The sequence below is a fragment of the Scardinius erythrophthalmus genome, assembly GCF_964197995.2.
Source record: "Scardinius erythrophthalmus genome assembly, chromosome: 11".
NCBI classification, from domain to species: domain Eukaryota; kingdom Metazoa; phylum Chordata; class Actinopteri; order Cypriniformes; family Leuciscidae; genus Scardinius; species Scardinius erythrophthalmus.
This window is the reverse complement of record NC_138231.1, coordinates 12,675,236-12,699,627: the sequence shown is the minus strand read 5'-3', so window position 1 is coordinate 12,699,627 and position 24,392 is coordinate 12,675,236. Positions and strand designations below refer to the sequence as shown.

Here is a 24,392-nt window from a genome sequence, read left to right as displayed (position 1 = left end):
CCCGTAAGACACAAATTAAGATATTTTTGATGAAATCAGAGAGCTTTCTGTCCCCCCATTGATATGCAACTACCACTTTGACGTTTCAAAAAGTTAGAGAATCGTAAATCTTATCCATATTGAGCAATTTAGTCCAAATTTTCTGAAGAGTCGATCGCTTTACATGATGAACAGATTTAATGTACATTTTTATTCACATTTAAACTGATCAGAGGACATAAACAGAAGCTCAAATGAGCTGTGTAGCTAACACACAAGAATGAACCTCATCGGTTCTTGAGGAAGCTTAAACGTGCTACGTAACACAAGAATGAACCTCATTGGTTCTCACACATCAAGCGAACATGCTTGAGCTTCTGTCTAGCACAACTGATGTGTGAGTTAAAAACTGTTTATGTGAGCAAAAGCCTAAATTAATCTGTTCATCATATAAAGCAATCGCGTCTCTTCGGATGATTTTTACTAAACCGCTCAAATCACAGGGATTAGTTTTACGATCTCTTTATGAACTTTTTGAAGTATCAAAATGGTAATATGTCTATGGAGGGATCTCATCAAAAAGATCTTTGTTTGTGTACAGAAGATGAAAGAAAGTCTTAAGGGTTTGGAACGTAATTTTGGGGGGAACAATTCCTTTGAATTGTTGAAATCATAGGCTAAAAAAACCCCAACATGGGGCAAAAGATGGGGAGAAGGGTCTATTGATTTTCAACCATTAAAAAAAAGATTTTAATATAGGCCTATAGGCTATTACAGTGCCAGTAAACCATAGAGAAATAATAATCATCATCAAATCAACTTAATTCAAAGGGGAAGTTTTAATAAATCATTGACAAATATTTGTTCTTGTTTTAAGCATAAACTTCCTTCATTTTGTTCAATTTTAATTTTACATTTGCATCTCAAGTGAATGTGTCCTGATTTAAAGATGTTTAGATAGACTATTTGAATTGAAAAACAATACTTCGTTTTTTGTTTTGTTTTTGCAATGCATGCAACATTTAACGCCATGATTTTTTTTTTTAATTTAAGACTTTCTGCTCTGATTTCTGACCTTTTCAAGGCTTTAATTTGTGTAAGGGCGAACTAAAACCCGCAGAAACCCTGCTTGTATGAGCCAAAATGGATAGTCTTTATGGTCGTAACGTAAGCATCTCTGAGGATCATTACGATTGAACACGCCCATGTTCTCTGTGTGCAGTTGCATTGGGAGGGGTCTAGCACCAGGCGCCATTGAATTGTTTTGCCGGTGGAGCGGGTGGACACAGACGCAGAATCACCGACACACCGCGGCTGTGCGCAATTCAGAGAAGCAAAGCGGCCGTCGGCTCTCCCTGGATTGCAATAGTCTAACAATCGAGTCTTTTAGTTTTCATAGACCATCTGCACTAAACCGACAACATGAGTGAAATCAACGTAAAAAAGCTTAAGGTGAACGAGTTGAAGGACGAGCTCAAGAAGCGTCAGCTCTCCGACAAGGGGTTGAAGGCCGAGCTTATGGAGCGGCTGCAGGCCGCGCTCGATGCAGAGGCCCAGGCCGAAGAGGAAGACGCCGTCGCGCCAGAAGCACCAGAAGAAAAGGAGGCCGATGGAAACGGTGTTGCAGTCAAACAAGAATGCACGGGTGAAGAAGAGCCAGAGGGCGAGAGCATGGAGGCCGAAGAGCAAAATGGAGACGAGGGTGATGCCGCTGTTGTGGGTGATGGTCAGGACGACGAAATGGGTGAAGAGGAGGAGGACGGGGACGCCGGCGTGGAAATGGACAAAGCCTTTGAAGAAGATGATGAGGAGGAGGACGAGGACGACGATATCATTGACAAAATCGACGATGAAGACGGTGAGCCTCAATCTCATCCATTAGAGGGTGAGCTTTTTGTGTTAAAATGGCTTTCTAGACGCCGGGAGTATCGTGTTCACGTGCGCTTTGAAGCCGGTGAGATCATCATTTAGCATATGTGGCTAACGGCTAACCGGTGGCTATTGTGTAGATGGCTAATGAGCTAATCCTGTCGGTTTCACTTTACTAGCTTGTTTTTCCAAGTGGTTTAGCTCGGTTGAGTTTAAGATTTTGATGGTTTCTTTGTTTTTAGCCGTGTCAGCAAAGCTATATAAATCACCCGCGCGAGCCTTTTGTTGTTAGGGGTAACTTATGTTGGTTATTGTTGATATTTCGTTACGATAAAAGGTATATTTATATTCTAGTCTACAACTAACGGATTTTTATGCTTTATTGTACTGTTTTGGTCGGTTTTGGTAGTTTCAGAAAACTCGAATTGTCTCGCGGGAGGATCGCCTCGTTGCATGCTCATGGCGGGTCGCCCTCACGCGGATACATACGTTGCTCTGCACAAAACCTTACAGTAGACAATGCAGAAGTGCGGGGGTTACAGTGAAATAATACATTCTCGGCGGGTGATACGGTTAGGTATATTATATAATGGCGGAAAGTACTTCTAGCCTCGAAAGAAAGGTGCATTGTGTAGTTTCGGTTCAGATTGCTAGAAGGCGCCATTTACTTCCGCACAAGGTCAGTTCAGGATAATGTGTTGATGTTCCCCAGTTATTTGTCATCAAATATGTGAACATTGACTGGTTAGCCAGCTACAATAGGCTAAATATATATTTTTTTAAAATATTTGTTTGTCAATGCATTACACATTGTAGAGAAAAGCACTCAACACACTCACATTTTGTCTGATCTGCTTTATGCAATCAGATCAGTGCTTGCAATTTGAATACTGAATGCTATAATGACATAACCAAGCAAAGTATTCTGTCTGATCAGAGGTGGTCGGTTCATTATGTAACTCTGAAGTCCGAGCACTCCTGTCGTGTGGGCCACCCTTAAAACCCAGGGTCCAACACGTCCGGGCATTTCATTACTGTTTGTTTTATTTTCAAAGGGGATGCGGACAAAGACATCAGTGCTGATCAGAAGAATAAGAAGGGTGTTAAGAGACGCCGAGAGGAACATGGAAGGGGCTACTTTGAATTTATTGAAGAAAGCAAATACAGCCGGTAAGGATGGAAGTAATGGCCTTCATTATCCCCGAAGTGCCACTTTTAATATATATATTGGCTTTAAGTGCCAATGCCTTACCTAGAAATGCAACCCTCATCTACCTCTTAAAGTAAAACTTTGTTGGGGGTCATTCCTGGCTAATACAAAACACCTTACCTGCAGAAAGCTCATGAAACAATTGGAAAAAACTATGTTATTGTCACACACACTTGCACTGTTGTCAGGCTGACTGTATGCGCGTGTGGCGATTCAGACAGTGACCAAAGCAATGACGATAGCACAAGGTGCGGCTTCTTTCATGGCGGGGTGGGGGGTGATGGGGCAGTGGCGTAGAGTTTGTATCGCACAGTGCATCATTACGTAATGGGGCGGTAAATGAAGTAAATTGTTGTTTCAATCTTCAGACGTTCCTTCGTCGTTTGTATTTTGATTTTTTTTTTTTTGTATAATCTAAATCTGAAAGGTTAAATGTAATATTTTTCAGTTTTTTTGTGTATGTGTATTTAGATAAAGTGTAAAGTATTGTAATAACTCTTCCTTTTAAAGTTTTTCATTTGTGGTCATCAGGTAAGTACAACCAACCATTTGCAAACTCTTGCAACTCTTCACATTGCATTAAGAAAAGGAAATATATTTATTTCTGTAATGCATGTTCTTTCTCTAAGTGTGTGGTGCTCAATTCCAGACATAATGCATTCATTAGGAATCTTCTGTCTAAGGTTTGATTTTCTAAGTGAACCAATGTTTGGATAGCAAACTTTCAGCATATGGAACAAAAAGGAAAATGTAAATATTTTAATTTATCTGAATTACAATGGGTCTCAAGCCTAAAAAAATCTACAAAGGTGTTCGATACTTTGCGAGTCATCCTGTAGAAGCTGTTTTTTCTAACACGGAAATTCTAGCAATAGATAGGTCAGACCCAGTTACCAATGGCAGCCATTGGTTTATTGAAGGGATGATCTAGACAGGGCCTTCACTTGAATTTATGGGGCCTGGGAGAACATAATGGTGGCAACTCCCATATACTCAGAAAAGACTTGTTTAATGACCCTGAGATGACATCTGTGGCATACTCTTGGTTACCATGGAAAGCAATTTCAACTCCTTTAGTTTGTAAAAACTAGTGCAGTAGAAGTCTATGGGGCAAATATACTATTTGATGTGTACATGCTTGTTTTCTTTTAGCAATCTAAAACAAATACAGATGGTTTCATTTCTATTTTAGAATGTTAGATTTTGTCATGACAGTAAATTTCCTCTTCCAGATGTCCCTTATAAAACTATTATTCTAAGGTTACTATATATATATATATATATATATATATATATATATATATATATATATATATAGATATATATTTTTTTGTTGAAGTCTTTTGTATTGTCTGTATAGTCAAAGATAGGCCAAAACAGATTTATGGACTTTAGTTTGTTTTGACCTTTCCAGAAAGATTTGCATAGATATTATATAAAAATACCCTTAGACCTTTTCAGACCATGACTTAATAAAACGAAAATGTCAACAACCTCTTCACGTTGCAAGATATTTCCACTTTCTATTTCACCAACAAGTTTTCTTTCAGGCTTCGTCATGGGGTAAACTGGTAAGCAATGATGGCAAATTTTGCATTCATAAATGTGAATTTACAAAACAGTAAGAATGTTATGAGCAGTCAATGTAAGGTAATGCAAATCTACTGTTGGTGCTGCAGTGGCTATGAGGAAGGACCTCACCTGGACATTGGAAGCATGCCAGTCCATCACAGTCCAATTGTTGTGCTTCACTCGTGGCATTAATGGCTTATTGCCTCTATTTCAGGGCTAAGTCTCCCCTGCCACCTCTGGAGGAAGAGGATGAAGAGTTTGACGACACACTGGTCTGCCTGGATCCCTGTGAGTGCTTTAATAAATGAGTCCAGTATCTCAAGCATACTTTATTAAATTATAAAAAGTTCTCTTAGAAAATATCAACACAAACCATTTTAGAGTTTTACCTTGTATAGGTTTTTAAATTGTTCTTGTATAGTTTAACTTGTTACTCGCCATAAAATTCGCATGGTGTTAAACCAACCAACCAACCAACCTTTATATGTTAAGAAGCTCACTTACCAGGATTGTAGAAATGTTATAAACTGTTGCTGTTCTTGGACTAACAAACTCTTTTCAATTTTCGATGACTCCGTAGACAATTGCGACCTCCATTTCAAAGTCTCCCGAGACCGATACAGCGCCTCGTCCCTCACCATGGAGAGTTTTGCTTACCTTTGGGCAGGTGGTCGTGCCTCCTATGGAGTAAACAAGGGCAAAGCCTGCTTCGAAATGAAGGTGAGTACTGTGGCATTTTTATGTAACGGGATGAGGAAGTGATGAATTTTGGATCAGTACGTTATTCATTATTTGTCTCCTGCATTTGCAGATCACTGAGAAAATCCCAGTCAAGCATTTAAACAGTAAAAACATGGACTTTCATGATGTCCATATTGGCTGGTCCCTGGCTAATGGAAGTCTTTTGCTGGGTAAGTGCGGTTACTCTTAACATGGTCCCAATGTGGCCACAATGTATGATTGTGCAGCTCTATTTAATTTTTTTTTAACACATGACTTATATTACTGTTCTAGGTGAGGAGGAGCATTCCTACTCCTATTCGGGCAAAGGGAAGAAGACTTCAAACTGTGTGACTGAAGATTACGGGGAGAGTTTTGATGAGAATGATGTCATCGGCTGCTTCATTGTAAGGCCTGGAGTTCACATCGCTCTCACAACAGTTGTTTTTCCCCTTTACTTCAGATTTATTTTTATGTACTTTGTTGTGTTCTTTATCTCACCTAGAATTTTGAAGCTGATGAAGTGGAGATTTCATTTTCCAAAAATGGCAAGGACCTTGATGTGGCTTTCAAGGTCAATAAGGAGACCTTGGCCGGACAAACTCTGTTCCCCCATGTTCTTTGCCACAACTGCGCTGTCGAGTTCAATTTCGGTCAGAACGAGACGCCATTCTTCCCTCAGGTGGAGGGCTTCACCTTCCTGCAGCAAATTCCTGTGGATGTGCGTATCAGAGGACCTAAGGGACCTGAGACCAAGAAAGATTGCGAGGTACACACCTCAACTCAGTTTGTTTTTGCTTTTTAAAAAAAATTTTATTCATCAACTGAAGAAATGTATTACGGTTCATATTAGAATGCTTTCTGAAATGTTTTATCTTTTCCAGAACAGGAATAAATTGGATTTTAAATTGTAATATATTTGATTAATATTATTACTAATAAATAATGTTTTTATTTGTATTAAATTATATTATATTGCTTTAATATATATTAAAATAGAAAGAAAAATATTTTAAATGGTACTATCTAACTTTTTGGTCAAATAAATTCAGCCTTGATGGAGCATAAGAGACCTCTTTTAAAACATTTTGAACTCTAGTGTAAAAAAACAACAACCAATGAACATTCACAACAGGTGAAACAACATGACAGTGATTAATATTTGTTGTGCATGCATTAATGATATGATTATCACTGTTGTTTTCAAGGTGATTGTCATGGTCGGCCTTCCTGGATCTGGAAAAACTGCTTGGGTAAAGAAACATGTTGAAGAGAACCCTGGGAAGTTCAACATCCTCAGCACCAACACTATTTTGGAGAAGATGATGGTGAGTGTGTATTTTTACATTTTTATCCAGACTTTCTTCATTTCTATCTTATTTTCTCATCTAATCTCATTTTTTGGACTTGCAGATTGACAGCATGAAGAGGCAAAACAAAGACACCGCAAAGCTCTCAGCCATCTCTCAGCGTGCTCCTTTGTTCCTGGGCAAGTTTATTGAAATTGCTGCCCGCAAAAAGAGAAACTATATTTTGGATCAGACTAATGTCTCTGCACCGGCCCAGAGAAGGAAGATGTGTCTGTTTGCTGGCTTCCAACGCAAAGCTGTAGTGGTCTTCCCTACAGACGAGGCTCTTAAGGAGAGAGCGCAGAAGAAAGCGGAAACCGACGGCAAAGATGTACCCGAGCACGCCGTTCTAAAAATGAAAGGTAAGATGTGATGTCTTATTTCCCCATTGTAAAACCAACCTGGTATGTAAAGTAGGATTACAAAATATATTTTTTTTACCCCTTTACAGGTATCTACACATTGCCGGAAGTAGGAGACTGCTTCTCAGAGGTCACCTATGTGGAACTGCAGAAGGAGGAGTCCGTCAAGCTCTTGGAGCAGTACAAGGAAGAGAGTAAGAGTGCTTTGCCACCAGAGAAGAAAGTCAACCAGGGTACCTTGACCCCCAGAAAGGGAGGTGGACGAGGCAGAGGGCCTAAGAACCAGTTCAGTAGGGGTGGTGGTCCAGGACCACGTGGAGGCAGAGGTGGATTCCAGCCCCGTGGAAACTTTAGAGGATGTAAGGAGCTTTTTGTGGACTAATACAGAACTTTTGTATGAGGTGCTCTTCAGTGAGCTGCCATTGAATCATTTAAAATGAGGTCTATTTACAATTGATATATTTTTTCCTTTCAGTACCAGTACCACCTCGTGTTGGCGGTTTTAATCGTCACCCACGTGGCTACATGCCACCCCCGCCACCACCACCTGTCTTCCGAGGCGGGTTCCATAGTCGAGGCAGCTTCAGCAGAGGTGGAGGCGGTGGGATGCCCAGCCGGGGAATGGCTCCCAGAGGTGGGCACATGAGGGGCGGGCACATGAGGGGAAACATGGGCAGCAGAGGTGGAGCAATGAGCCGTGGAGGGCCTGCAAACAGAGGTAACATGCACCGTGGCGGTGGACCCAACCACAGAGGACACTTTCAGCAGGTTAGTTCCTATATTTTGCAACCAAATACACTATTATTCAAAAATGTGGGGTATGATTGTTTTTTGAAAGAAATATCTTTCAACAATATTCTGACCAAGGCTGCATTTATTTGATTGAAAATAGTTGAAATATTAATATATTTATATATTTTAATATATTTAATATATTCATATATTTTTTCAAAGCTGAGTTTGTCATATGATCCCTTAGAAAACATTCTAATATGCTAATTTGGTGCTTAAACATTATCAATGCTGAAACGTTTTATATATATATATATATAAAAAATGTGTGTACAGAAGCATTTTGCAAAAAATCTTTGATTAATTTGAATAAATTAATTTCTTGAAGAAATTTACTGACTCCAACCTCTTGAATTGTACATCCTTATAAACTTCAATTTGATCTGACTTTGACACGGAGAATAATTTTGAATTTTCACATTCTTAGAAGTTCCGCGGCAGAGGAGGCCACCAGCAGAATCGTGGGGGTTTTGGCAACAAAAACGGGTCTTTTGCCCAAAACTTTAACCAGAGTTGGCAACAAGGGGTGAGTAAAGTTATGTATATTATTGAGAAAGCTAACATTTTATTGGGTCACAAATGAAGCATACATACTCTTTCAATTAGAAATCCAACAACAGATTGGCTACAGTTTCCCAAATATTTGACAACAAAATCAAATTGTAGTCCATTTGACTGATTCAACTTTCTTTGACCCCTTAGTTCTGGAACCAGAAGCCATGGAATCAACAGTACCACCCAGGATATTACTAAGTGCTCATTTGTATTAAAGACTCATGGCCTCTGTTGCACTGAGATGCACAGCCACAGAATATCCATCCACTTTTATGGTCCTCGTTTATTGTAATTTTTTAAAGGAAGTCCATTTTTAAATGAGAAGCAAGTGGCAAACAAACATTCCGCCTCAGAAGTAAACAGTCTACGTTCTACATAGGTGTGTGATGTCTTTACTCTCAGATTTTTGTAAAATGCATTTCCTCCCCCCTTTTTTTGTATCACAGCTTTGATATTGTTATATCAGGAATCACTGCATATGTCTTGCTTTGAATTTCAGGGTTGTGAATTTTATTCTGTAAAATGTCATTTTTACTCATTGTAAATTATTTTATTATTTTTAAGTTCTTTTGCGCAAGTTGTAGTGTTAAAAAATCCCTGTGAACCCTAATATTTTCAAAACTTTTGTCAATAATCATTCATATTTACTCTACTTTTCATGTTCAGTGGAGGAGTGAAAATGTTTCTATTTACTGTTTGCATTTTCAAGTTTTTTTTTGTTAGACCAGACTGTAACAGTTACTTCATAGGTTTGCAATAAAAGATGTGCTTGCTTTTCTATGACTTTTTATGGCTTTTGACTGATATCTTGAACAATCCATTTAAAAAGCCTTTGAATGTCAATCAGATTTGTCTCTTAATTCAGCACCGTAAGACCTTTCAGTGTCTTTGTCTCATACGGTGGAGATATTTGTAAATCAATTTAGTTAATGTGACTTTTTAAATGCATTGCATAGTTTCAAAAGTAAATGTATGCATTTGCATCATGTAAAAAACCAAGAGAAGCCATGATGAAACATGTATATTCATTGAACTTATTTACACAAATCAACATTTTATCAACAATAACTTCAAATATATATTGTACGTTAAGCTTACTAATACTTCTGAGTGACATTTTGTGGCAACACACTTTAAAATGGTTCTGCAAAATCTTATGCGAGTAACCACTAGATGGATCTATTTAATAATGCAACTTTCCCATTTCTGGTCCACAATTTGGAACGTTCTATTACAGGATAAAATGTTTCCTTTGGGATTAACTGGGCGAATAGCGGCCTTGATGACAACGGTTTTAGATATAACAGCCAGCACATGAGCAAGTTCTTTTGTTAAAGAGCTGTGAAATACTGCAGAGTTGAAGGTCATATCATAATTTTCTAACTGATATGACTTTTCTCAATTTAAATGACCTGCATTTTGATACTCATTCAGACCACATCTCACACACCCATGATCACATCCTGTTTTTCGCCAAGACAAGCCCTTGACTTGTTTCAATTAATATATTTCTTAAAAAGTGCCAAATGGCCAAAGAAAAAGGGCAGCTATTTTTGACTTAAAAATTGGTGTATTTAATCATGATGTAATAGTTTAAGTGGATTTTTTTAACTGTATACCATATAAATTGATGTAAAAGTATTATTATTTTTTCTTGAAATGATTTCATGTGGGATAAAATAATGACCCTGTCCCTTATGAAATTAGTGCATAGCATGGCATGAGAGATTTGCAACGATTACTACGTAGACCTTGCTTGTGCTGTTTTGAGGACGAAAGTGTCTAAATTTGACAAAATGTGGCATTATGTGTTGTTTAGAGATGGCAGGTGGTATGGTTTATGATGTTTGTGTTTTGGCATTGTTTTCTTTTTTCAACGACATGAATGTTAAAGTGTTTTATGATGTAAGGAAATGTGTCATTAAATAATGTAATAAACGTCTGAGATGAATCATTGTGTTTTGTTGTCAAATCTTAATATCATTTAAATAGTTACTGTGGGAACTACTAATGTCATGAAATAAATGGCGAGAAATTAAAAAGATTCTTAAGTGAAATGCTATTTGATTGAAGAAAATTTGTTTTGACTGATATTTTATATGGTTACCACCATGCTTTTTTTCTATATGTATCAGAACCCTTTATGCTGTTAGGCATATTTAAATAAGGATCTTGACACCCCTTTTTAAACTACAAATTGTTCTGTTTAATAAGTGATTATATGTGTGTGTAGAGTAAACAAAAACATAACTGTCTTGTGTTGGCTATTTACGTCTGCTCTCCATGTGGCCATCTGCAAACACTGGAATATGCAAATGTTTATTTGGTTTAAGAAGAGGAAAAGTCACTAAAAGAGTAGAGGTTTCAATGAAAAATAGTTTAATTTATATTGAGTCAAAGTGACATATACAACAAACCCATTCTATTTCCTGCTCAAAATATAACATCTACAACTCAATCTTTTCAGTTCATATGGCATCATATACAAATGCAAAAATAAATGCATATCAATTTAGCAATATTTACAAATTTTTACAAAGTGCTTAAGGTATGTCATGAAGGCTAAGTTGCCAACACCCTTTCTTAGCCAGCCTATAACAAAGTACAGTGCGTCATCACGATGACTGGTGGTCGATGGCAAATGGCATATTCATACAACTGAAATATTATCCATTGCGCATCCACATTGTTCAACAATCATGTTTGGGAATTCAGCCACCTCAATTTCAGTATAATCTCCTTTTTTCACTAAATACATCATCGGTAGCGGCGCGCTCTCCACAACCGCGCACTTTCTCTCTCCGTAGCCGTAGTTGCGCTTGGGCTGCCGGCAGCCGCCGTTGCACCGGAACGCCTGATACCCGGACGGTTCGATGATCCAGTACTGGGTCCAAGTCAAGGCTCGGAAATTGATGAAGTATTTTTCCCTGCAGCACATTTCGCTGTCTTTGTTGGTTTCACAATCTCCACTAGACCTGCAACGTAAAAGAATATTAGCACATTGTTGAGCGTTTTAAATGAAACACACCCGTTTTATTTTTAAGAAATTAATTCCGTAAGGCTTTACAGCCGGTGTTAACCAACATAGCCTAAATCACATGTAAAAAATAAATAAATAAATAATTATAATAACAATAGGACAATAATTATTTTGACTATTTGACAATTAAAAAAATCCGCAAGAATTAACATTGAAATTATTTATTGCTAACTCTATGTATAAAATATTTATAAAAAGTAGGTCTATTTATGTGCCTAAATTTTCCTCATTTACAATATAGCCCAAATGCATAGACCTAACGTAATTTATTATTTGAGCATAGGCCCTTATACACACACACATATATATCAAATAATATTATATGATATATTTACATTTAACAATAACTGGAATATAAATGAACCAAATTAGCATATTAGGCCTTACATTTTATTAAAGTTAGGATTAAGTAATTAAAGAAACAAAATGTAAAAATAGTGAATTTGTTCTTTAAAACTAGAATACTTTTTTCACAAGGTGTAGCCTAATAAAGAGTCGAATATTAAGAAATGAAGCAAGGCTTACCCAAACTCTTCGAGGTTGAGGGTGTAAAGAACAAGCTCAGGTTTTCCCAGAGTGTTGTCGTTCGGATCTTGAGTTGTGAAGTGGACACACTTGGCCATCTCTGCCGCGTAACTGCCGGGTCTCTCGCCCTCGATCCACACCTCAAGGTGCATGGGCATCTCCATTCGACTCTTCGACCAATAGTGTACTGCCTGGGTGACATCAAAGCTCTTCCAGCCGGTTTCGTGAATGGGAATCAATCTGAGGAGGTAATGGTTGTTACAATTAGCATGCATGTTCCTTAACGCCAATCAGCAGTGGAATTAGCATAATGAAGGAAGAATAATGACTGTCTGTGTCCGTCTCTGCTTACCTGGAATCCACTAGTGAAGTTCTGTTTGACCCGTCTTCCAGAGGTTCTACCCAGTAGATGCTCACCCTGGCGTTGTTGACGGGCCTGTGGCCCTTTCTCTCTGGGATGGAGCGCTTGTGTGGGGCTTTCTTGAACAGTTTCAGCTCTGCCATGGTCACTTCACTGTTCTCGGGGATCCTTGATGTCATCTCAAAGACCACACGTTGACGTGTCGTGTCAGAATATACAAATTCACCAGAGATGTCTGGAATAGACGAGAGCAATTTAGTTATTTTTTTATTTTTAAAAAATAGATTTTAAAGTTATGTTTAATTTTTTTTAAAAATTGCAGCACATTTTCATTTGCATGGCACAATTTATGCACTTTTTTTGTGTGTATTTAATGTGTTTACTGGTTCTTTGTCTCTAAATTTTGCATTAGGCTATACATTGTGCATTTAAGTTAATTAAGCAAATTAATCTTACCTGCATTGCCAGGGATTCCCCTCAGGATGCCGGCTAAACTGGGAAGCGAGCGGCGTTTCCTTGCGTGGTGCAATTTCAGCATGGAAACATATTTGTTCTTAATGTGCGCTGGAATCACAAGGTTCTCCAGATCCCTCTTGTGAATTTTCGGAACTTCATTAAGTCCCAATTTCTTCAGGAGAGCCTCTTTCATGTCTTCGTGGGTGAAACCCCTCACCATCGCGAAAAATGCTGCGCAAAGGAGGCAAGCGGTACGGATTGAGGACATCTTTTACGCGAAGGGTGCAGGAGAGGTTCTGAGTCTGTGCTGATGTTCTCGGTCTGAAATGAATCTGCTTTGACAGCGGCCCGTCCTTATATGCACCCGTTAGACCCCCAGTTGTTCGCACTTTGTCAAAGGGGGGGTGACTGGCATCAGAGGGAAGGTGAATAGGTGATACATGAAAGCCACGATTCATCGGAGAAATTAACGCAAAATGTACAACTTAAAACTAGAATGATAATTCAAATAAACAAATTTTATTTAAATAAAATAATTATGATAATACATAATACAAACATTTCCAGTTTCCAGATAATAGATATAGATGATGATAGATATATAGATTTGTATAATAGATAGATACAGTAGGCTATGTATAATATAGTTAGATAGATGGATAGATAGATACAGACAGACAGACATATATAGATAGATAGATATGTATAATAGATTGATACAGTATGTATATAGATAGATAGATAGACAGACAGACAGATGTCTGTCATTCACACATAATTATGTTAACTATTGCTTGTATTGCAAAAATAGAACTTGTGACATGTTTTGTTAAATTGCATAATGTTAAAAAAATCCCTCTATCCCTCTATCTATCTATCTATCTATCTATCTATCTATCTATCTATCTATCTATCTATCTATCTATCTATCTATCTATCTATCTATCTATCTATCTATCTATCTATCTATCTATCTATCTATCTATCTATCCATCCATCCATCCATCCATCCATCCATCCATCCATCCATCCATCCATCCATCCATCCATCCATCCATCCATCCATCCATCCATCCATCTATCTATCTATATATATTATACATACTGTTTATATCTAACTATCTATCTATCTGTCTGTCTATATAATATTTATATATATCGATAGATAGATAGATAGATAGATAGATAGATAGATAGATAGATAGAGGGATTTTTTTAACATTATGCAATTTAACAAAACATGCCACAAGTTCTATTTTTGCAATACAAGCAATAGTTAACATAATTATGTGTGAATGTAGACCTGCTTATACTTGCATTTTATGTTATTGCTGACATAATGTTCTTGTTGTGTGGATTTACCGATGACCTTCCAGACATGGTGAACCTAGAACGCTCCCTCCTTTCCAGTTTGCATGTGCACGTTGATGTAGCACCCTTGTTCGTCATGTGTACATTCCCCTGGACATTGTAAAACATTCCTTGTCTGGCAAGAGTCTGTCAGTATAGAGTTTTCAGTCCCTCTGTTTAAGCACCATTCTGATCACCCTCGCTGTGGTCCCATCATCATTGGGTGGGCTGAGGGATTAGATGTTTATTGGAAGACCACCATCCTTCAGTTTGATGCACAGATTAAAATTATTAGGCAAACAGACTGTTTAATCCAGGGCTGCAGTATAGGATGTGGATTGGGAGGCTCTTCACAGGTTGGTGATTATCTGATTCCATTGCCAGATTTGCCATTCCTTGTTTGGTCACACTAACATTAGAAGAGGGGCTAGTGGCACTGAGGGCCCAGTGTCTAAGAATGTGTATTGGCCCCTCTATTTGCTCTAAGATGTCAGACAGACTAAAGGAGCTCACAGGAAGAACAGATGACAAATGACTGGCTGGAGATGGAGGCAAATTAATGCAATACAAATGCAGAATCAGACAAAAGAGCTCACTGTTTGAGCCCAGAGGAGTATTACCATATCTGCAGCAAGAAATGATTAAGTTGTCATCTGTTAATATTTGTCCTGTTCACACAAAAAAGTTAACTAGATACAGGTATGTTTCTCCAAATACTTTAGAAACAGTTTGTTTGAACATCTGGTAATAAGTCTGGAATATGAAATGTGAACAATTAAATATAAGCTAGGCCTATATATTTTTTTTAAAAAAAAATGCTGTTCAAATTAAATCTTTATTCTTGAATTCTTGAAATTAATTGCCAAAAATCCTCAGTCTAGGGGCCTGCTTGACTCATTTTGTACAATACACATGGTGCATAAGTAAACTGAAGCCCAGGATCCTTGTGTGATTACTGTCAGTCTTCTGTCCTTCCTTGTCGATTATTTTGAGGCCCTTTTGTCAATAGAAGTACCATCTAATTCTCACAGGTAGTATATCCTTAATCAAAGGATGGAGGTACACGCCAATCAACAAAACATGTGCTAATTAACACCTCTCTACTACATACGAAAGACAGCTCTATTCAAACGGATCCCGCCTCGGTTTGATAAAACAACAAACATTCTATAGCGACGTCAGAAAGGTCACAACGAACGACGTTGAAAATTCAGTGTTCTTTTCGTCAGTGATTATCGATATCGTAAAAATGCATAACCTATGCAGGATATAGGCTATATATAAATATATTTTTATTTTATTTAAATGTGCTTCAGGATGTTTACTGTTTAAAAAAATCTCATGGTCAAAAGAAATTAATAATTGAATGTTAACTTCCTGTTCAACATTCCCTACATCCTGCCGCAGTTTGGTTCTAACATCAAATGTTTTGACATGAAAGACACTATTAGCACCTTATTAGGTTTGGTGTGGCAATTGTCAGATTCCGATTTATTGAAGAATGTTTATGAAATGCGCCACCTTGAGAAGAGAAGATGTCACGTTGTCAAACGTCAAACGCTTACACGTGAACAGCTGTGCTTTGACATTTTCGTTTGATGTGACATATTATGTTTAGCTACTCTATCGAACTAAACAGCTTGTTTGTTTAAGACATAGGCCTTATATTTAAAAAGTGACATAAAGCCTATTATATGAAAATACTAATAGCCTATATATTAGGCTCATCTTTAATATTTATTTGTAGACATAGCCCCACCGTTGTAGCCAGTTTTGAAAAAATCTTAACTTAAATGTAACATTTACAACCATCTGCTGCTACTCAATAAACGTTAAATACACGGACAAATAAATAGGAGAAACGCATTTCTCATTGCAATTGCAATGCAAAATATTGGACACAAGAGGGCGAACGTGCTCATTTTTCTTAAAAAATAACAACTTTCTGCACAAAATACCTTTCCCACAGAGAAAACGCGTTTCTTTGGGTTACATGCCGATCAATATTCACTAGAAATTAGGCCTACAGTTTGAATGAGACACCAATCACCACTAGTTACCATGCATACGTTGCTTTTTTTTTAAGTATCGCACTTATTTGTTTTATGGTGTGTTTTATTTTATTTTGTGAATGCAAAAAAGGTCACTCATGGGGCATAAGTATAATTTCAAGAACTCAAGGCTGCATCCGAAATCGCTTACTTACCTATAATAGGCAAAAATCAGTAGGCTATGTGACAAAATAAGTATGTCCGAATTCACAGTACTCATAAAAGGGTTGGCAAAAAGTACCCGGATAACCTACTTCTTCTAGCGAGATTCTGCATACGATGGACACTTTACTATCCCATGAGGCCATGGGAGAGGATTTATGAATGGCAGTGAAGCAACGTGACTGACGCTGGTAGATCACGTGATGATAACAACATGGTGGATGTAGTATGTCCAGATTACATTCATACAACACACATTCATACTACATAGAAGTGAAGTAATTATTCAAAATGATTACCAACTCAAGAAAATGGGAATGTACATCATTGCATTATGGGTAGTGGTCGCCATATTTTAGGACACGCCCATAAGTGTACAATGATGACAGATACAAATCACCAAAGAAAAAAAAAAAACCTATTTATGTTAATAAATATTTTTAAGAACTGCTTGGACGCTTAGTATAAACCGACTAATATTTGAGTCTCTTATCTACATTCGAACACGGGACAAATTCCTTGCATACCATACACACACAGAAATAAAAATACCGCCATCTATCAGATCAAATTGATTTCTCGAGTCTTTTGCAGTTTATTGTTTTAATAACTAAATTGTGGCACTGATATATCTTCTAGATAAATTAATAAACACAATATAGCTTGATCTCAAACAGTGGATCATTTATTTAATCAACATATAGCATAATATCACCATAATTTCTTAAAGCACTAAGGGATAACATAACAGTATGGCACTCTGAAATGCAGATCTAAAATGATTTGTATTGTGAAAGTGTATTACAAATAAGTTTTAAAGGGATAGTTTACCCCAAAATGAAAATGTTGTCATTACTTATTCACCCTCAATGAATTTCTTTCCTCTCCTGAACACAAAAGAAGATATTTTGAAGAATGTTGGTAATCAAACAGTTGACGTACCCAAACATATGGAAGTCAATGGGTGCCATCAACTGTCTGGTTACCAACATTCTTTAAAATATCTTCTTTTGTGTTCAACAGAAGAAAGAAACTCATACAGGTTTGGAACAACATGAGGGTGAGTAAATAATAACAAAATTTTCATTTTTGGGTCAACTATCCCTTTAAATGGAACAAGTACAAGTTTCCTTACCCAAGTCCCACAAGACTCAAAACAATGTATTTAAAAGTATGTATTCTTACATAATACATGCGTAAAAAGCATTTTAAAACGAATGAGTGACCAAAATAAGTTAGCATAGTTTTAGTCAAAGACAACTGCTATAATTAGAAGTCGCGTTGGCCTGCAGAGGTAACCATAGCAACAGTACGTTTTTCGAGCTCTCCGTCACCTTCAGACGTAAGTCAACAAAAAAGTCCTGCCGTTATCAGTTTATTATTTATGTACCACAAGGAAATAACAAAACTCGAGTGTTTTGAAAGTGTTTAAATAATTAGTGCACTGCGCTAAAAGATAATTTGGGTTAAGCGAAACGAACCTCAACGGCAAATCACTGACAGAAATTCCTTCAAAAGGTCGTGCCCTCTGAAGGCCAGTGAATAATTGGCGGATAATTCGCACACTGCTCTAGTATACACTACTCTATTTCCAACCAGCATACCCCTCCATTCCCCGCAGCAGATGCCGTGACGGTCGCCATGATGATGTCGGGTTTTGCCTGCAGCAGCAGCAGCGAGCTGTGAGTGAGAGAGAGAGAGAGAGAGAGAGAGAGAGAGAGAGAGAGAGAGAGAGAGAGAGAGAGAGAGAGAGAGAGAGAGAGAGAGAGAGAGAGAGACCGGGAGCAGAGCAGGGAAGGCAGGCAGCAGAGCAGAGTCCTCCACCGACATGTACGACATTTTCAGCCCCTCGCCGCAACGCTTCCCGCGACAAGTGCATAATATCGCGTAACAGTTGTCGAACCCACGGCTTGCTCTCTCCGCCGGCGTTTTGTATATACAAAGAGAGGAATTTAAAGGAAAAACAGCTTGCTAAGGCTTTCGCAGTCCTGCCAGAGGAGGGGCATATGGGGCTTTGTAGCAATGCAGATCCCGTGCTGCTGATGCGCTTTTGTTGCTGCATTATGGATAACCACAGATATCGCCATATCTCAGGGGATTGCTTAAAACTTCTTTGGTGACTTCTTTTGTGAAAAGTGTCCTTCAAAGGAGAATCTGAAATCGGGAATACATAAGCCTAGGTGATATACGTCAAATCCACCGGCCAGGGCAGGGTCGATGGCTGCAAGTTCTCTGCATCTAAGGACTGCGAATTCATGATGTTGTGGATTGATATGGACGCATCGGTAAGAGAGGGACCATGATTGACCCCCTTAAGCTTGACTATATATTTTTGAGCCTTTAAGTTTTTCGATCACTCAAGTGTGCCACTGGCCGGTCCCAATTTGCTACCGTGGGGAGCAAATCCTGACCTTACTGTGAGACATCAGCACCATTTGAAACCATGTCTGGAGAGGTGCGTTTGAAGAAGCTGGAGAAGCTGTTTCTTGATGGCCCGTCTCAATCCAGCGGCCAGTGCTTTAGCGTGGAGACCTTGTTGGATGTTCTTGTCTGCCTTTATGATGAGTGCAATAATTCTCCCCTCAGAAGAGAGAAAAACGTTCTGGAGTTCTTAGACTGGGGTAAGTAAGACACATTTCATGCACTGCACGCCTTGTCTTTCACGCGTCCCACACGTCAGTTGTTTGGCGATTCACTGTGACATGCGGGAGCCAAACAAACTATTGTTATGTTGTCTGACGTTAGCCAGCTGCTTAACAGACAAAAGTTGCTGTATGGAAAACACATAGAGTTGTTTTCGAGGGGGGAACAGAAATGAAGGTGACATCATCGCTAGACTGGTTTGTGCATGAATGTGGAATGTGAAGCTCACCTTAATGAGTCCCTACTTACTGTTGAAACAAGGTGGATACAGTGCAGTGGGCTTTCATTTCGACATGGGCCACAGATAAACAATCTAATTTATTTATGGCCTCTGTACATGTTCACCAGCATAATAGTATGTGTATTCTTTCTCGATGGCCTAACACTTAGCTTAGCTACATATAATATTCAGGCAGTAGCTAAAGGTGCACTCAGTAATGGTTTGCTAATTGTAATCTATCTATCTATCTATCTATCTATCTATCTATCTATCTATCTATCTATCTATCTATCTGACTGTCTGTCATATCTAGGCACTTTGCAAATCACAAAAAAGTCACATAGCCTACATATATATATATATATATATATATATATATATATATATATATATATATATATATATATATATATATACACACACACTACAAACACAACATAACTGTTTAAGTCTTTTTTCCTTTTATGACCCTCACTTTTTTTATACCTTTATTTCTTTTAATTAGTTTAATTAATAACTTTTATTTTATTTTTTATAAACCTTTTTATGGTTACTATTTTTTTAATTTAGTTTTTTATATAGGCCTAAAGAACTTTGAATTACCCCATGTATGAAATGTACTATATAAATTAACTTGCCTTGCCTAACTTAGCCTAAGTCAAAATTTTGATTGATGGTATGAATCAGCATGCAGTTAGTAAACACACGTCATGCATCCAGGTTTATACATGTCAGAATCACATCCAAAATCTATTGAAATGGAAAAAGATGCTATATGTAAACAAAAACCTACTGAGTGCCCTTTCAAGGCAAATAGGCAAAGTTTTATGGGGGCAGAGTTCATCCTGCATCTGTAAATGATCTAATTGCTAGTTTAAAATGGAGCAGAATGAACAGCCTTCTATCTCTGGAAAAAGTTTGGCTAAATTAACTGTCATGTTATGTAACTCTGAGAAATGAATAGAATGCAGCAAACAGCATGGGTTTATATTCATTTACCATCGTCTGAATGCAGTGCCAATTCACAGCACAGTCCCTGCTTAGTTTATTATTGTTTACAATCCTTTTATTTGAATGAAAATGCAAATCAAACTAGCCTTCAAGCAACTTAGTTAGGCCTGTACACTTTGACAGTGCCGGTCAGTGTTGTTGCACACAAGCCAGGACGTTTTTGAGATTATTGTAATTTGAGTTATTGTGCGTCATTGTGCATGTGTGCTTGTGCGAAAAAGTGTAAGTGCACCTTTCCTGTGGGGAGTCTCTATAGGGCAACGTCAGGAAACTCCACTGAGCCACTGGACACATGATGTCATACGGGGAAACGGCTGTGCATTGTGTTTGTCCTCTTTGTGGACTTGCCTATTTAAAGACCGACTAGATGGGTCACTCAGTCATGAGCTCATTAGCACACACTCACTCTTTCATTCACATTTCAATGTGACAGTCATTGGAACGGAGACCAAAGTCGCAGTTTATTGTCAACAAGGTCAAAGTTAGCTTCACAAGGGACTTTGTGTCTTGCTTTTTTTGTGACACACTAACACATTTTACGGTGTTCACATTACAAAAAAGTTCCAGCTGGAAGGCAGCGTAACTTTGTAACTGAAAGGGAATGAGAGGATACATTTGGCTGGTGGCTCTGCATTTCCTCAGCGTCTGAGGGCAGTTCATAAACAGAATTACTGAGGATGCATCAACCACTGATGGTTTAGGTAAGGGCAGTGATGAGTATTCCACATTCAGCGTTGATGGTTTGTAATTGGAGCCTTGAGGCCGCCACAATGTACTACAACATAATGAGAATCACATGTATGTTGGGACAAGGCCGCTAAGCTGCAATTATATGCGAAACCCCCTGGAATGTCCCAGTCCTCCAGAGAAATGTATGCATAACCTTACGAGACACAGAATGAATGATTCATTCGCAGTTTCTTCTCTTCCCTTCCATTGCCAACCAAGTCTAGACCAGTGACCTAGAGCCATATTGTATTGTTCTGATTATTTTTTTCATTGTGAAAGAGTGAATTCATGCAGACTCCCTGGGCTTTTCAATGAAATGAATCTAGGGCCAGCTGGCAAAGATGCTTAAATACACTTCAGCTTTTCATTCGTTTTCTCTTTATTGGCCATAGAATATTGGAGGCAGAATGGTTTGACGGGGTTTCCCAAATGATACATTCATTAACCAGTGCATTATGTTTAAAAGGTATTCCTTCTCGGTATTCCCACTGTCAGTACAAAATCAAATGGGATCAATGTCCATATGGAATCCTTTGACCAGTGAAAGTAATGTACAGGCTTTTTTCGCTTACAAAAAAGTACTTATCATGGTTGATTGGACATGGTGCTTTGGTAATATTGTGGTATTATTTGAATTTTGTTGGTGTATAGTGTAAATACCATGGTATGCAAATAAGGTTAGTGTGAGGTCACTCATTGGACATGTGACAATATTTCACAGTCTATTGTGTATCCTGCTAAAATGCAAGGCATGCCAGAAATTGAGCTGCTCCACACTGAGGTGTAAGATCAATGCCAAACTCCCAAAATAACGCCTCAGCAATGCAGAGATCTGGATGCATTGTTCCTCCCTGTCACATGATGTTTCTCCTGCGGAGGGCTTGGCTTGGATCGCTCGGCTGTAATAGTATGGTTTAAAGCCAAAGAATTCACCTCTTCTCCCTCATCCGTCTCCATTCCCACTCTGGTCCCTCATTCCAGCACACCCTCCAGCACAGTCAAACAGGAACATCTTATTTAGTGCTAACATTATACACTTAGACACCCGCCCATGCCTGAAGCTGTAGTATGCACACACATGGGAAGAGAGAATGTTTTTGTCATGGTATATGTATTGTAATGCATTCTAGACACGTTTTAGGGTGTGTTTCGCTAATAGAGATCTGTTATATGAGATAACACTCAGAAGTAGCCAGATAGCCAATGCTGCAGTGCATTGGTGCTCTGAGACCCTCCTTGTACACTGTAGATGAAGAAGTGCTGCATTCCGCTCAGACTAAGGCCAGATTTGCATGGAAGTGCTGACTCAGAGTTCTAGCTCTTTGCCGCTCTGATGTGCAGTGTAAAGAGGCTCGTACGGCAGCGGTTTGATGCCTACTCTCTGTCGCCATTCTCTCGATCTATCTTCCTCTCAATGCATCCAATTTCTTCATTGGTGAGCATTTAAATCAGTCTGCCAGTTCGCTAGCTTCAGCAGAGGAAAATGACAGACACCCTCAGTTGCCATTTGAGATCTAAGTAAACCATTGGTGGCAGGTGACAGTTGAGCATGTCGTAAACAAATGCTACGAAATGCTACAGTCTGCAGCTGTGCAAGTGTAATGTTGATGGATTTAATAAAACTCAATTCTGTTACCTTAAAGCGATAGTTTTTGTCATCATTTAGGCTACTCACCTACAACATTGTAAAACAACATGGGACCCCATTGACTTTCATTGTAAAGACAAAAAACTAAAAAACGATTTTTTTTTTTGCAAAGTAAGTCATAAAGGTTTGATTTCAACTAAAAATGGGGTAAATAATATAAAATTGATAGATCTAATTTGGAACCCAATTCTACTACTTTAAGGGGATAGTTCAAATGAAATTTGTCCTCATTTACTCACCTTCAACACTGCAAAACAACATTGGACCCCATTGACTTTCATTGTAAAGACAAAAAACTAAAAAACAAATTTTTTTTGCAAAGTAAGTCATAAAGGTTTGATTTAAAAATGGGGTAAATAATATAAAATTGATAGATCTAATTTGGAACCCAATTCTACTACTTTAAGGGGATAGTTCAAATGAAATGTCCTCATTTACTCACCTTCAACACTGCAAAATAACATTGGACCCCATTGACTTTCATTGAATGAAAAAGGAAAAACAAAACAAACATTTTCAAAATATATATTTTGTTCCACAGAAGAAAGTCCCTCTAGTTGAGTTGACAACTAGGAATGACCCAGTTATTTAATCAGCAGAATACAAAAGTAGATATTTTATAGAACGTTTCATTTGTTTTCGCTCAGACAATGAAAGTCAATGGGGGACAAAACAACACTGGATTTCATTGTATAGAAAAAATACATTGAGTTGCTTTTGAAAAATAGCTTTAATTGTTTTCTATAGAAGAAAGTCATAAATGTAAATGATGACAGAATTTTCATTTTATGTGAACTATTCCTATAAATATGAGGTAGTTTTATGATTTACAAAACGGTTGGCAACTTTAGTAGCAGTGCAGATCGGCCAGTGTCCTCTGACATTGCTGACCGACTATAATGCTGCATGCACACAGTTATCACTTGGCCTTACTCTGGGCTGCTTCCTGATTTATGTGCCTGGATACTTTGTGTGTGTATATTTTTGGTGTACGCCCTTGAGCTTTGATGCACTGGAACATCCATCCTATCAGAATGCCACCACATGCACCACTAAGCTGTGACACAATGTGACCCAGAGATTTGACCCCAACATTCAGTAAAGACAAAAAAATTGACTTTCAAAACCATTCCGACTCTAAATTCCAATTGGATGAGTAAAATTCAAAGCTATTGTAAAATGACTATGCACACTGTCTAGCCGTGGTATTACATTTTATTCTCAAATGAAGAGCAAACAGCGCATATGTAGATTTTTTTTTTTCCTGAAGTGTTTTCAGTGTAGACACTACTGAATAGCAAAGTGATTTGCGGGTTCAGCGGGTTTGGTTTGGTTTGGTTTCTCTTTCAGTAGGCGTGCATTTGTGTTTTGCATCATAGTTTCCAGTCCTCGAGGGTCACAGGAAACTCTCGCTGGCCATGCAGCACGATGAAGCAGCCTCGAGTGTCACAAAATGAGGAAATCCTGTGGTTGGAGTGATTTTTGTCTGTTGGTTATCTTGGCTGACCCCGTAAACACTAGGTATGTTTTGCTTGCTGCTGTACTTGTTAGCCTCGCACATAACGTGCATGTCAGGCCACGTTTCAGTCGAATCTACCTCATGAGATTTCCAAATGACAAAAATACCCTCACACTTCAGTAACTATCATGCATGACTTACACTTGATCAAGATTTTACAAGCTTTCCAAATTGTAAATGCCTCGTATTTTGAGATAATTACTCTTGCATGCAAAAAATGCTGCACCCCTGAGATGAATAGTTAGGCTGAATTGCTGTAATAGCTGGCT

At 38.2% G+C, this 24,392-nt stretch overlaps 3 protein-coding genes across 7 annotated transcripts in view; 2 read left to right on the top strand and 1 right to left on the bottom strand.

The window, feature by feature from the left end:
- The first annotated feature begins 1,160 nt into the window (after positions 1 to 1,160).
- Positions 1,161 to 9,186, top strand: hnrnpub (heterogeneous nuclear ribonucleoprotein Ub). 2 transcript variants are annotated; one of them, XM_081379612.1, is made up of 13 exons: positions 1,161 to 1,837; positions 2,904 to 3,018; positions 4,845 to 4,918; positions 5,211 to 5,350; positions 5,442 to 5,541; positions 5,645 to 5,757; positions 5,856 to 6,119; positions 6,559 to 6,678; positions 6,764 to 7,061; positions 7,151 to 7,420; positions 7,537 to 7,829; positions 8,281 to 8,379; positions 8,556 to 9,186. In XM_081379612.1, exons 1-13 carry the CDS (start codon positions 1,402 to 1,404, stop codon positions 8,604 to 8,606), a joined length of 2,373 nt encoding a protein of 790 aa, XP_081235738.1. In that variant the 5' UTR covers positions 1,161 to 1,401; the 3' UTR covers positions 8,607 to 9,186. The 2 variants fall into 2 exon arrangements, with proteins under 2 accessions (XP_081235738.1, XP_081235737.1); XM_081379611.1 differs by having other exon boundaries at positions 1,253 to 1,864.
- Positions 9,187 to 11,058: 1,872 nt separating this feature from the next.
- On the bottom strand, positions 11,059 to 13,058 carry lft1 (lefty1; the record flags this gene model as incomplete). The annotated part of the gene is made up of 4 exons (XM_081378616.1): positions 11,059 to 11,383; positions 11,974 to 12,213; positions 12,326 to 12,569; positions 12,791 to 13,058. 4 exons carry the CDS (start codon positions 13,056 to 13,058, stop codon positions 11,059 to 11,061), a joined length of 1,077 nt encoding a protein of 358 aa, XP_081234742.1.
- Positions 13,059 to 18,127: 5,069 nt separating this feature from the next.
- The window catches only part of cdc42bpab (CDC42 binding protein kinase alpha (DMPK-like) b), a 64,908-nt gene continuing 58,643 nt past the window's right edge, over positions 18,128 to 24,392 (top strand). For all 4 annotated transcript variants that reach the window (XM_081377772.1, XM_081377771.1, XM_081377770.1 and 1 more), the window contains exon 1: positions 18,128 to 18,974. In XM_081377772.1, coding sequence (XP_081233898.1) covers positions 18,797 to 18,974 — 178 coding nt within the window. In that variant the 5' untranslated portion in view covers positions 18,128 to 18,796. The remainder of the gene's footprint in view (positions 18,975 to 24,392) is intronic.

Coding starts and splice junctions, on each gene's coding strand:
- hnrnpub (XM_081379611.1), top strand. CDS start 1,402: ATGAGTGAAATCAACGTAAAAAAGCTTAAGGTGAACGAGTTGAAGGAC. Junction 1,865..2,903: donor TCAATCTCATCCATTAGAGG/GTGAGCTTTTTG, acceptor TTATTTTCAAAG/GGGATGCGGACAAAGACATC. Junction 7,830..8,280: donor ACAGAGGACACTTTCAGCAG/GTTAGTTCCTAT, acceptor TCACATTCTTAG/AAGTTCCGCGGCAGAGGAGG.